This window comes from Gossypium hirsutum, chromosome D02, assembly GCF_007990345.1.
Source record: "Gossypium hirsutum isolate 1008001.06 chromosome D02, Gossypium_hirsutum_v2.1, whole genome shotgun sequence".
Classification (NCBI taxonomy): Eukaryota; Viridiplantae; Streptophyta; class Magnoliopsida; order Malvales; family Malvaceae; genus Gossypium; species Gossypium hirsutum.
In genome coordinates, this window is record NC_053438.1 from 5294061 (window position 1) to 5306737 (window position 12677).

Genomic DNA, 12677 nt, shown 5'->3' on the forward strand with positions numbered 1-12677 from the left:
ACCCATTTGGATTGCCACGTAGGATTGCCGTTAGGGACGTAATGCAGCTTAACGGCAGAGTGACCACTTTGTAACAAGAGGATAACATAACATTTCAAATATAAGTTATAAGTGACTAAAATGAAATATGAAGCAAACAAAAGTGACTGTCTTTGTAATTTAACCTATTAGAAAAATAATAGTTGGAGTTTGTGGGTTATGAGCTAAGTAGTATCGTAAAAGAAGAAAAGTACACCAGACAGAGAATACTTTCACTTTAAGAATATGGCTAGCTACCTCCCATGTCTATAAATAACACCACTTTGCGCTCTCTATATCCCATATAGTCAAAAGAAATTTCCAATATAGTTAATTGTTTTCTTGTCCAAATTAAACATTAATTAAACTTGTTTTCTTTCTAATAAAAATGGAGGGCACAAAATTTGTTAGGATTGAAGTTATAATGGTGGTGATGATAATGGTGGTTTTGAGTGGAATTTTGACTACAAACCCGATGATGATGGCACTAGCAAGGCGGTTGAATGAAGAGGTGGTGGCCGTAGGTGGTGTTGGTCCGGATGACCATTCGCCTATTCCCCCGATCAGGTCATCATGCAAATCCCATATTCCGAGTCCCACATGCCCTCCCTATTCTTCAAAGCATAGGTGAGTCCTCTATCTATATAAATAACTATTAATATGATATAATTTCGATTTAATTTTTATATCTCACTAACACTATAGTACGTACCATTATATATATATAATTTATTTGTTTCTTGGTTGGGACGCAGGTAAAATGGCAAATTGGGATAGCAGAAAAGATCAAAAGAAAATTAAAGTAAACAAGGTTGATGCAGAGTTGTGATAGAATCAGCTTGTTTCTTGATTATGTTTAAAGTTGAACATGTAGTCAAAGGATTAACGTTTGTTTGTCTGATGTTTTCGAATCGTTGTAATTGTAGTGACTATGATTTAGTTGAAATAAAAACCCTTGATTTAAGAAAATAAATGAAAGGATTATTGTGTAAATTAAATTATATTGTTGTTGTTATTATTATTATTATTATTCTTTAATTTTGCCAAAAGGAATTATGTTTGTTATATAAAGAATATAGAGCACGTCACATAGCTGACCCGAAAGCACTTTATATATATATAACTTGTAATAGCTCGATTTCGATCCTAATCGGAATAGTGGTTTCGAAACCACAAATCTGAGTCAGAAAAATTTTTAAATATTATTTTCTGTGTTTATAATTTTTGAATTAATATGTGTGAAAATTTCGTGATTTAATTTTACTGTTTGTGTGCTTAATTTGATAAAAGGACTAAACCGCATAAAGTGTGAAAGTTCTATTTTACAAGCTAAAGGTGTCTAAAAGCTATAGAATATTAATTGGAGGTCCCTAATGTGCAATTAGGCCTTGTTTAGGGACAAAGAAAAGATTTGGTCAATTGGTTAGGTAAAAATTTGGTGACTAAATTGATTTTTTTTATCATAAAATAAAGAAAATAGTGATATCATCTTTTCTTCTCCACCTTCACCACTGAAAATTAGCAGCAAAATAGGGGTTTGAGAGCTCAAAATTTTCAGCAAGCTTTTCTCCTTACAAGTAAGTGTTTTGATGATCATTCTTTGATAATTTTTGTACTTTTGGAACCCTTGTAGCTTGAGCTAGCTAATGAGGGGACTATTTTGCAAAATGGTTGGAAGTTTAGGGTTTTGCCATGTAAGCCTTTATGTTGGTTGCTGCATTTTTATGGAAGAAAATGAGTCTTAGTTGTTAAGTAAACAACTTTTGTGAAAGGTGTTACCATGAAAACACCTAAAAGAACCTTTTTTGTAAAGGTTATAAAATAGGTGTTAAATATGTGAAATAAATGACATGTATGGACTTATATGAGTCTAGAGAATATTCGGCCAAGCTATAGTGTGGTCAGATTTGGAATGTTTTGTATTTTGTGAAATAGGGACTAAATTGTAAAAAGTGTGAAATGTCAAGGGCAAAAGTGAAATTTACTTATTTATGCGTTTTTGACTGAATTGAATGAAATTATGTTTGAATAAGTTTATTTGAATATGTTTAGATCAAGAATTAAAGAAATCAGACTTGGATCGGGGGAAAACAAAAGTCATCAATTAATCGTTCCGTTCCGGTTTATCATTGTCCGAGGTAAGTTTATAAGAAAATAGATTATATAAATTCTAAATAAATGTTAGTTATGTATATGCTGAAATGAAAAAATGCAAATATATATATGTAGCCGAATGTGTTTAAGTTCGGGTAACAGAAATAGACGTGGATGTGATTTACCGATATTTAGCATTGAGAGTGCGAGTATGGAATATCTATGGCTATACGAATGGCACTAAGTGTGCGAAACTAAAATGACGATGTTGAATAACGGGCACTAAGTGTGCGAAACAAAAATGACGATGTCGAATAACGGGCACTAAGTGTGCGATACCAAGATCAATTTGGTTAAATAAGAGAGAGCACTAATTGTGCAACGTCATTATAGCTTCGACAAATTATTTAGCCCAAATTGTGCGGATCCAATGAATGATGAATGTGACATACAAGTACATGATATTACAAGTATGTAATAGTTAAATAGTATATGATATCAAGGTAAGTTGGTTATTTCATTTGTGATACAAATTAGATGATGCAAATGAAAGTATGTGTGTGTGTATTAAAGACTATATTTGGCCAAATGGTAAGTGTATGTGATATCACAATTATGTTTTTTTTATGCTTATATATATATGAATATGAATTGAATAATTCGGTTATGTGATATTGAACTATTAATAACATTGAATTGTTTATTTGCTTATGACTTACTAAGGTTTGATAGCTTACCGTGCATACGTGTTTGCCTCGGTTTTATAGATTTTGGAAGTTAGTTGCGGGATCGGGGATCGTCAACGAAATCAATCACACTATCGTCCGTTATCGATATCTATAAAAGTTAAACTTAAACTTATGGCATGTATAGTCTATTCTACTTTTTGGAATATATTTTGAACGATGTATTTATATATAATAAGCCATGCGAAAATGGCTTGTTTATTTTGATATGTATGGTTTCATGCTTGATTAAATAACATGGTTAATTGTTTGGATTGTGTTTCGAAAAAGGTTGAAATAAGGTAGTAAAGTTATTTGATATTGATTAGCTATTGAGATGGCTAATTAAGAATATGTTTAGTGTTATGTATGCCTAAATGTTAGTTAATACAAAGAAATTACGAAAGAGTAAAAAAAAATTTGCAATGGAACAAATTTTTTTTTTGGATAACAACAGTGATGTGATTTTGAAAAATTCACCGAGCATATTAGAAATGGAATTAGAGAGTGAATGAGGTATATAATTAAATCTTATTGAGTCTATTTTCTTATGAAAGAAACGATATAGGCAAATGAATTTTATATTATGAGATATTTGAATTTTAGTGAGACAGGGTCAAAATGATTTTAGAATCCCCTGTCCTGAATTTTGAAAATTATTAAAAATTGTAAAAAAATATTTATTGGTTGGAATTTATATTTTTAAAATTCTGAATGAGTCTATTTTCAAGAGAAACAAACGAGAACATCATCTGAATTCTGTACGATAAGATAATTAATTTTTAGTGTAGAAAGATCGAAGCTGTCAGATAGCAGAATAGGGGAACTTTAAAGAATAAACTGTACTTATTGGCTAAACCAAAAATTCTAAAAATTTTATGGTAAGAATATATATGAGTCTAGTTTCAGGAAAAATTTACAGATCTGAATTTCAAGTTTCGTAACTCAAGTTATAAATAAATTAGTGATTGTAATGCAAGCGGACAGTTTTATTGTGGATAGTGAAATAAATTGTTTTGATTGTTTAAGTATTCAGAATTTTTTTTTATGCTCCGAACTAGTAATTTAAGTCAGGTAATGTCTCGTACTCGACTTCGACGATGGTCTTGGGTAAGGAGTGTTACATAACTCGATATCCGACTTTTCACCCGTTCTTCAGGTTTTCTATTAAGGACACGTGTGTTCGCCACTTACCCCAGCCCGTGAGATATAGTCTAACTAGTCATGTTCTTGCTTGTCCCCGTTCGCCCATATTCTCTAGAGAGTGTTTGAAGACACGTGTAATCTCTAGGGAAGTAACGTGTCACCATGCATGGCACCTAATTTCCCTTAGCACGTCACGTTAATGGATCGTAACTTTTATATATATATATATATATATGAAGATGAGCCTCTTTTAGAAATAAACACCCAACAATGTTAATTAATTAGGGTAGGTGGTTTAGAAGGGCTGAATTCTCTTTATGAATGTGGTTTATATATATATATGCATGTGTAACAACTCGTTTTCAATGATGCCAAAAATAATGGTTTCAAGACCATAATTTCAACGAGTAAATTATTATTTTATTATTAATTTAAGGTCTTTGGGATTATATTAATGTCATATTAAGATTTTGTTAAGAAATTTTTATGTTTAAATGCCTAATTAAGTAAAAAGGACTAAACTGTAAAAAGTGAAAAAGTTGAGTTTTATTAGCTAAAGGGGTTAAATGACTTTGGAAATGAAGGTTAATGGACTTGAATGGTAATTATACCATATCTGTTGATAGTGGATGTACATAGATAGGTTTTAATGTAATTATGATAGTTTTTAAAGGTTAATTTAGTAATTTGGTAATTAAAAGAAAATTTAATAACAAAAGATGAACCAAATGTTGTCATCTTCATCTTTTTGTTGTTTTGAACCTTAAAATAGTCATTGGAGAAGAAGAAAATTCGGTCAAGCTTAGTGTTGTTGCATGGTGAGTTTTCAAGCCCCGTTTTTAATGATTTTTATGTTTTTGAGTCCGTTTTAGCTTAATCTAGCTAGCCCAAGGGTTAATTTGTAAAAATGTTAAAGGTTGAGGATTATACCATGAATGCTTTTGAATGTTTTTTGACGTTAATTGATAGATTATGAAATTTTATTGAAAAATAAACAAGGTTTGTTAAGTGATTTTTAATGAATATTGGAATTAGGACTAAATTGTTAAAGGTTTAAATCTATGGTTTTATTATGAGAAATGATGGTAATTATGAGTTGTATCAAGGTCCCTTGCCTCTATCGTTAACATGGATTTAGGTTAAAATGGTTAAATTTTAAGTTATGAGCTTAAGAATTAAATTGTAAAAAGTTAAAATATTAGGGGCAAATTGATAATTTTGTATAAATATGAAAGATGGACTAAATTGAATTCTAGAAGTACTTAATTAACTAAAATCATCTATTTAGATCAAGATAAATCACGTTCAAATTTAGATCGAGGAAAAACTAAAGCTTTGAACTAGTTCGATTAAACTACTATGCCCTGATTATCAAGGTAAGTTCGTATGAACTAAAATAGTTTCAATGTTGTTTAAATTGAATGTTAATTATGTTGTTTTAATGTAATTGAATCAATATACAATGTATCAATGCTATGATGAATTGACGGAAATCGAGTCTCAGTTGAACCTTAGGAATTCTTAGGATACAAATGACATGTCATTAGGGATTTCATGTTTCGGGTGTTGGTCTTGAATGTCCTATCGATGGCTGAGGTCTTGTATTTGTTTCGGATTCTCCACAACTCGTGTGAGCAACATCATGTGGCTTACATTTCAACCCACAGCTCGTGTGAGCATTAATGTAAAGGAAATGTTAAAGTTATATGTAAAGGCACACTTCGTATGAGCTTCTCGAGTATCCTATGTAATTCTAGATGGTTCAATGGGTAAAAAGAGAACGAAATGGTAAGTATGAAATTGCAATGAATCATGACATTATGGTAACATTAATGATGCAAAATGTTATGTTTATACATGGTAAACCACATATCTTATGGTTGATTTCATATATATATCATGAACAAGGATACTAACTTGTGAGTTTTATGATGTTATGGGCAAATTGGTAATCCAGTTCTGCCTCACGAATACGGTATTGCAGGAGGAATTGATGGAGAAGACCTCATTCGTCTTATAGAAAAGGTTAGAAACTCTTTATGCGACTAAGTCTCTAGCTAACCGTTTAGTGTTAAAACAACGTCTATTTACGTTTTGCATGAATGAAAGTGAGCTTCTTAGATATCACATCAGTCAATTCATTACTCTTTTAAATTATTTAAAGAACGTTGAGGTTCATATTGACGATGAAGATCAGTCTATGCTATTATTATACTTTTTACCCCCTTCATATAAGTCTTTCAGGGAGACCCTGATTTATGGCAGAGACAAACTCTCGTTCGAAGATGTGAAGGGTCATTTGTTAAGTAGAGACAAACTTGACAATGAGTTTGGTTTTAATAACAAGGCAAATAGGCAAGCTTCCGTTTTGGTAGCATCAAATAAACGAGACAAAAGGTGTCGCTATTGTAAAAATTTAGGTCACGTCAAAGCAGATTGTTATAAACTGCGAAATAAAAGAGCTACTGGAAGTAACAAGGGAGATGTAGTTGGTGCTAATTTGACCGATGAAAGCGGTGATGATTTCTTGTTAGTGTCAACAAACAATAACTCCAAGCTCATGTTTGAGTGGATTTTATATTCGGGATGTTCTTTCCACATGTGTCTCAATAGAGAATGGTTCTTTACATACAATTCGAAGGCTAGAAGTCTTCCAGTTTCTAAGCACAGATTCGACTCAGTTAATTCCCTGCATGGTTCAAGATAGGCCCGTGGCGGGCTTTGACAAAGTTGACATTGTGGAAATATGAGTCAATGTGGAGTTTTGTTGAGTATGACTCTTATTTTAGTCAAATTTGAGAAATAATATTTTAGTTAAACTTTGTTTATTTGTTTCAATCAAACTCTGATTAGTCTAGATTATTTTATTTTTATTTGACCTATGAATTTAGCCTATAAATAGACTCTTTTACAACCTTAGAAAATACACCTACTAGAGATTAGAACTCATAACACATTTAGAAAATTTTGTGTTTATGTTTTGAGGGTTCTTTATTTTAGGGTTTTTGGGGTTTAATTTTTATCTTCATCTTTTGTACTTTTCGTTCTTTTTCCATTATAGTAAAATTTTCTTTGCCCGTGATTTTTTATTCTCTTTGGAGCAGTTTTTCCACGTTAAATTTGTGTGTTCAATTTCTCAATTTATTCCGCTATTTTTTTACTTGTTGCTTAATCAGGTCGATCCCAACACTATTAGTTCTTGAAACTTCAAGTTTTAATTATACATATACATATAGATATATATATATCAAGCTTAGGATGTAACTTATAGTTTTGATACTAAAATATTATCTATATATTTCAGGGTTTGCATTATACCTTGTACTGCTTACATATGGATTCCACAAATATATCAAAGGATCAAGACCATTGGAGGCTGCTAAAGAGAAGAAATCTATATAAAGCTTCGTATAGTTAGGATTTTGTATATAAACTCATAATTGCATTATTTAGTGGTAATTTTGTATTAATATTTAATTAACTATTAAATTAATATCAATCTCAAACTTGTCCAAATCCAACACATACAAAGTTGCTATATTTCGACAAAATAGACTCTTTAAAAATCGGGGAAAAAAGTTGTAAAAAACATGAGACCTGAATCAATTATTTAAGGTGTTGGAATAAACTTTGTCTAAAAGTCGCCTTAGACAAAGTTTATTCTAAGCTTTTTAAGGTTGCCTTAGACGGGTTTATCCTAACCTTTTTTAAAGGTCGGCCTTGATTAGATCTTTGTCAACTCTTCAATAAAGGTTGCCTTATGTTGACTTATTTTCAAAAGTGTCGCGGCAGCTATGCCAATTGTATTAAAGACAACCTTTTCAGAAGTGTCGAGACACCTATGCCAACCTTTTTTGCGTCGTCTTAGGTCAAAAAAAATGTCACAGTAGGCCTATTTTGTTGTAGTGGATCTATTTATCTTGATATTATAAGAATCGATTCGATTATCGAATCAATTAAGTTATCAATTATCAATTTAATCGGTACAAAGAATTGAATTTCAAATATGATAAATAACATTAATTAGAGATTATAATAGACCCCAATGACAAGAAAATCAAGGAAAATACAATAGATAATACATTGACATATAAAGGAATGCGGCCCTTATCCTTCCTTAATACCATCCCTTCAATTACTACATAATTCATGACGATAATGTAAAACGATAGCAAAACTTGCCCAAACATTTTTCTCCAATCGGTTCCCGTGAACATGATTCTATAAACTCCACCAACAATGGATGCCAAATTCACTAACATTACTGTAACCAATGGTGCAACGAAAATGGTCGATGTCCGGAAATCGAATTTACCTCCCCGGTATAGCTTGATTTGTTCGTTGTCGGCGACTTTATTGGTGGTCAAGAAACTGGCTTTCCTCAAGTCAAATTTTTTCAATATAGCATCCAAGCTTCCATATAAATGGCATGTAACTGATTTTATCATCCATATCCTTTGTTCATTTATCCATTTGCTAATTGGCCTTCCGGTTACGACAACCTCATGTAAATGCTTAGATAGGGATGATAGGAAAATGAACAAGAATATACTAAAATATGGATCTGAAACCTATACGAATATATAAATGTGTCAAAATTTATATAAAACAAATTGTTTATGAAAAAGACATGAATGGTCGGTTATTCTCACCTCGGGATATAAAGGGATGCCATTGAGGAGATAAAGAGGAGGGATGGTGGCAAAGCACCAAAGGGGGAGGCAATAAAGAAGAGGGAACAATGAAAGCTCCGCATAGCCCATGCTGTGAAGGAAAGATGTCCTCGATGATCCATAAAAGAGTGGGCTAAACCTTGAGAGTGCTACATCGACCAACCCTGAACCCCATCTTGTTCCTTGTGTCAATAGGTCATTTAAATTGGTAGTTGAAGTTCCTAAGAATTGGGGCCTTGATGAAGATGATGGAGCAACATAGGATGATATCCAGCCTTTGCATTGCATGACGAACCCTGTAAGGAAATCTTCGGCTACTGAATCGTACAGAAAACCTACCTGATATCATACAAATTTTTACCCCATGTCATTGTCATTGTTGCAAGATTCAAAGAGTTTGAGATAATGAAGGGGGTTGTCGATTATGACACCTGAATTTATATAGGGAACTCAAATTGATCCAATCTGATTTTATCATAAAAAATAACGACTCAAATCCGTTCAATTCAGATTGGAATTAACTCAACTCAGAACAACCCGAACCTTAAACAACCCAAACTCAAAATAATTCGACTTAAAGAACCCCAGCTTCAAACCTAAATGAACTGAAGCCAAAACAATATGAACTTGAAATGACACATACAAACTTGTCCCGCTCTAAATGATATGAAAATTTTAGACCCTGAATTGACCAAAATTAACTTCACAGTTCACACATCCCATTCTACTAGTAAGATGTTTTTTAGAAGAAAAACTGGAAAACATTTCAGAGGTTGGATGCGAGACTCCACTCAACTGTTGGGATTCGAATCTTGAACTTGTTGAATTTTGTGTCAGAAATATTTTTTTCTTTGCTTGTGATCTATAGAGCAAAATATATAAACTTACCTCTTTACCCCATTTTGTATGATCTTCGTAAGAACAAGAAGCCAAAACTTTGGCCTCTTCCAGCAACATGTTTGAAGCTTCTCCATTATCATTTAAATTAGGCTTCTTATAGTCTTGACGAAGGGATTTGATGAACTCGTTGGATGGGCCGAAAGAATCCTTAAGTTCTCTAAGGTCAATATCTGTTAATTTTGCCCCCCAAAAAAGAACAATTTAATTACATGGTCCGTGAAAGATGTAAAAACAATGGATACCTTGAGTATAAAGAGTGAGCAAAGTGACCTTTTTTAATAGAATGGCAGCACAAGGCCTCCCTTTTAATATAGAAATTAGTACCAGAAAGTACTGGTCCTTTCAATCCATCCAAGCCAGGCCATAAAATCTGCAATATGCATTAAACGTTTTAATTTCATCATCATTTTAAGTTCAATCTAGATTTTGTGAATATCCGAGATTGTCGACATCCGTACCGTGTATGCTGATCGAACTTCACTGTCGTAGATATCGTTTTCGCTTATGTCACGGAATGCCTGAGGGAATTGCACAAATGCAAGGGAGGGAGACATCTCAGGATCAAAGTGGAAGCACATTGCTTGCCTAGCCGAGGTTGGGTCACTGCAGTACATGTCACAATCGAGCATTAGAATGTAAGGAGAGTTGCTCAACATTGCTGAGACCCGAAGCTGCATGTTAAGAAACAAGTCATTCGTCTACTCGTACTATCTTGCTCCGATTTTAATGCATATATGACCCTCCAAATATATGCAAAAACACCCGTATCAACACAAGTGCATAATGACACTCATGCTCAAATCCGAACATTATAAATAGAGAGATAGAGAGTGAATAGTACAAGGACATTGACGGCTCCAGCCTTAAAGTGGTGGAATTGAGAAGTACTTTTCTCACGAGAAACATAGACAAGGAGAGGCATCTCAATTGTTTGATCTTCCAACAATCCCTCTTTGGAATTTTCTTCCATTACCTGGAAAAATAACACTGACAACATTTCATATAATTTTAAAACTTATTTGTTCTCGGCCAAAATAGTATTATTGATATTAAAACTCATAACTCAAAATATTACAGGACCAAACATTAGGTAAAAACACTCCTCGTAGAATCCAAACCTTAATCATCAATCAAGCAATTCAAGCCACAAACATTCCAGACCTAAAATTTCTTGGTATTATGATTGTTTTACTCAGGTCAATACTAAAATTTATATTTATAGGTTAAATTTACGCTAAGATGATTCATATAATCACATTTATGAGATAACATTAAGAAAATATAAAATTCGAATCCTAACATCTATATTCTTTTTGTTATCTCGAACCGTCACTTATTTTGTACTAAAAAAAATCTACATTTCACATTAATAACCTTTCTCAAATTGTGACTTCCTTTGTACCAAAAAGAAAGTCTACATAAGTTAATTTATTTGAAACATAGTCAAGCAAAAAGCTATCCCTATAACTTGAGGTGGTCAATGAACCACTTGGGCAGCCCCCATTGGGTTAGCATAACATTGAGGTGCAATAAATTGCAGCCACAACTGTCTATACATACCAGTTTCCTTATCTAAAGAGGTTGAATCAATGTCATTTTCATTCTTTGCTTAAAGTCTTACAATGTTCAATCATTAAACTCAATCATGCCATATATTTTATGTACTGTACACGTGGGGTCAAATATACCTCAATGCAAGAAGGGTGATCGGTTGCAGTGTAAACACCTTTGTCCTTGAATTTACTTTCTTGTCCAGCTCTCCTCACACGTTCCTTGAACAACACGTATTGTTCCTACAATATTGTTTTATCGTAATTGATTACAATAACATCTGTTACATCAACAACAAATTAAAGATATTCGATTGTCAACATACCTTGATTTTTTCCCTTTCTACCATGAAATTATCGGGATATTTCGAGTCAGAATCGTGATTTTCGGTTCTCGAAAAATAAGCCTCGGGACACCTAGTCTTGATACCAAACCTCCTACAAAATGGAAGCCACCACCTTGCAAAACTCCAGGATTCCCTCATGGCATGCAAAGTTATAGCATAACCACCATCATCAGAAAGATAAACATGGAGCTTATCTGGTGGATAATCAAGCGCCATAGCTGATAATAAAGTGTTCATAACACCAATAGTAGGCTCCTTATCAGGTCCCGTTGTACAAATGAAAACATCGATGGCTGGAAGTTTGTCATCATTTGGCAACCTCTCCGGAAACACAGTCCGATAAACAGGACGCCAAATGTAAGCTCTTCCGAGAAACCATATGAAAGAAAGGAGCAATTCAGAGATAAAAAGTAGAAGCCAAGGGATAATTATGGGTGTGGGTTGATGGAACAAGAAAAAAGCCCTATAGTATATCAAGAAAGATATGGCGATTGAATGGAGGACTGCATGTGACCTGTTGATGATCATGGTGAGCTTGTTGCCATGGCAGATATGGAGTGGAAGAGAGGTTGAGCTTGAGCATGCCATGGGTTCTCAGCTCTTTTTGTTGCCTTTTAGGTGTGCAGTAGTGTGCTGGCTTTTGTTGCTTCATTTATAAACTGACTTGCGTGAGGAGAAAGTAACATAAAGTAACATCTGATAGTGTTTCTCTTGTCAGTTAATTGGCCTCCTAAGTTGACTAGATGTGGACATGGAGAGATAAGATTCATCTGTAACAAGTCAATCGGCCTCCTAAGTTGACTAGATGAAGAAAGGAGGGTACATCAAAGCCGGCTGCTAAGACATTGAAGCGTTAGAAACATGAGTGGGAGAGGCATTGAATCTATAAGCCAGAGGGAACAAAGATGCCCCTGACGAATCTTAGTAATCATCTTTTTGCTTTGAATGAAACTTTTGTATGGAAAAAAATAGTATAAGAATTAAAGGTTTTACTGGTTTTTATTTCTTTTTATTTATAATTATTTTAATCCTTACCTTTCAAATTTTAGTTAAATTATTTTTTTATAGAAAAAAACTTCATATTTTAATGATATTAACATGACAGTTCACGTAAAAATTTATGTATACTTTATTGTTAACGTTAATAAAATTTTCTATATCTTTATATGAAAATTGTTGAATTTTTAAATATTTTTAATAATTTTTTTATGAATTATACATGAG

The 12677-nt window shown here is 33.0% G+C and overlaps 1 protein-coding gene and 3 long non-coding RNA genes across 4 annotated transcripts; 3 read left to right on the forward strand and 1 right to left on the reverse strand.

Annotated features, from left to right (window-relative positions):
* Positions 1–349: 349 nt before the first annotated feature.
* On the forward strand, positions 350–1019 carry LOC107927658 (uncharacterized). The gene is made up of 2 exons (XR_001692490.2): positions 350–645; positions 774–1019. It is a non-coding gene; the product is annotated as an uncharacterized lncRNA (long non-coding RNA).
* A 488-nt stretch (positions 1020–1507) lies between these two features.
* LOC121214461 (uncharacterized) lies at positions 1508–3120 on the forward strand. Its single transcript, XR_005910064.1, has 3 exons — positions 1508–1595; positions 2071–2156; positions 2880–3120. It is a non-coding gene; the product is annotated as an uncharacterized lncRNA (long non-coding RNA).
* Positions 3121–7976: 4856 nt separating this feature from the next.
* On the reverse strand, positions 7977–12173 carry LOC107927704 (cellulose synthase-like protein G2). The gene is made up of 8 exons (XM_016858810.2): positions 11433–12173; positions 11245–11349; positions 10398–10529; positions 10015–10227; positions 9827–9926; positions 9545–9726; positions 8636–8995; positions 7977–8554 (listed from the first exon to the last, which is right to left on the reverse strand). Exons 1-8 carry the CDS (start codon positions 12039–12041, stop codon positions 8003–8005), a joined length of 2253 nt encoding a protein of 750 aa, XP_016714299.2. The 5' UTR covers positions 12042–12173; the 3' UTR covers positions 7977–8002.
* On the forward strand, positions 11931–12455 carry LOC121214462 (uncharacterized). Its single transcript, XR_005910065.1, has 2 exons — positions 11931–12071; positions 12172–12455. It is a non-coding gene; the product is annotated as an uncharacterized lncRNA (long non-coding RNA).
* Positions 12456–12677: the final 222 nt, after the last annotated feature.

What these genes read in the sequence shown, in the direction of transcription:
- LOC107927704 (XM_016858810.2), bottom strand. Translation starts at nt 12,041, where the DNA reads ATGGCATGCTCAAGCTCAACCTCTCTTCCACTCCATATCTGCCATGGC. An exon ending in ATCACCCTTCTTGCATTGAG is followed by an intron (nt 10,530 to 11,244) that starts GTATATTTGACC and finishes TTATTTTTCCAG; the next exon opens with GTAATGGAAGAAAATTCCAA. An exon ending in GCATCCCTTTATATCCCGAG is followed by an intron (nt 8,555 to 8,635) that starts GTGAGAATAACC and finishes ATATTCGTATAG; the next exon opens with GTTTCAGATCCATATTTTAG.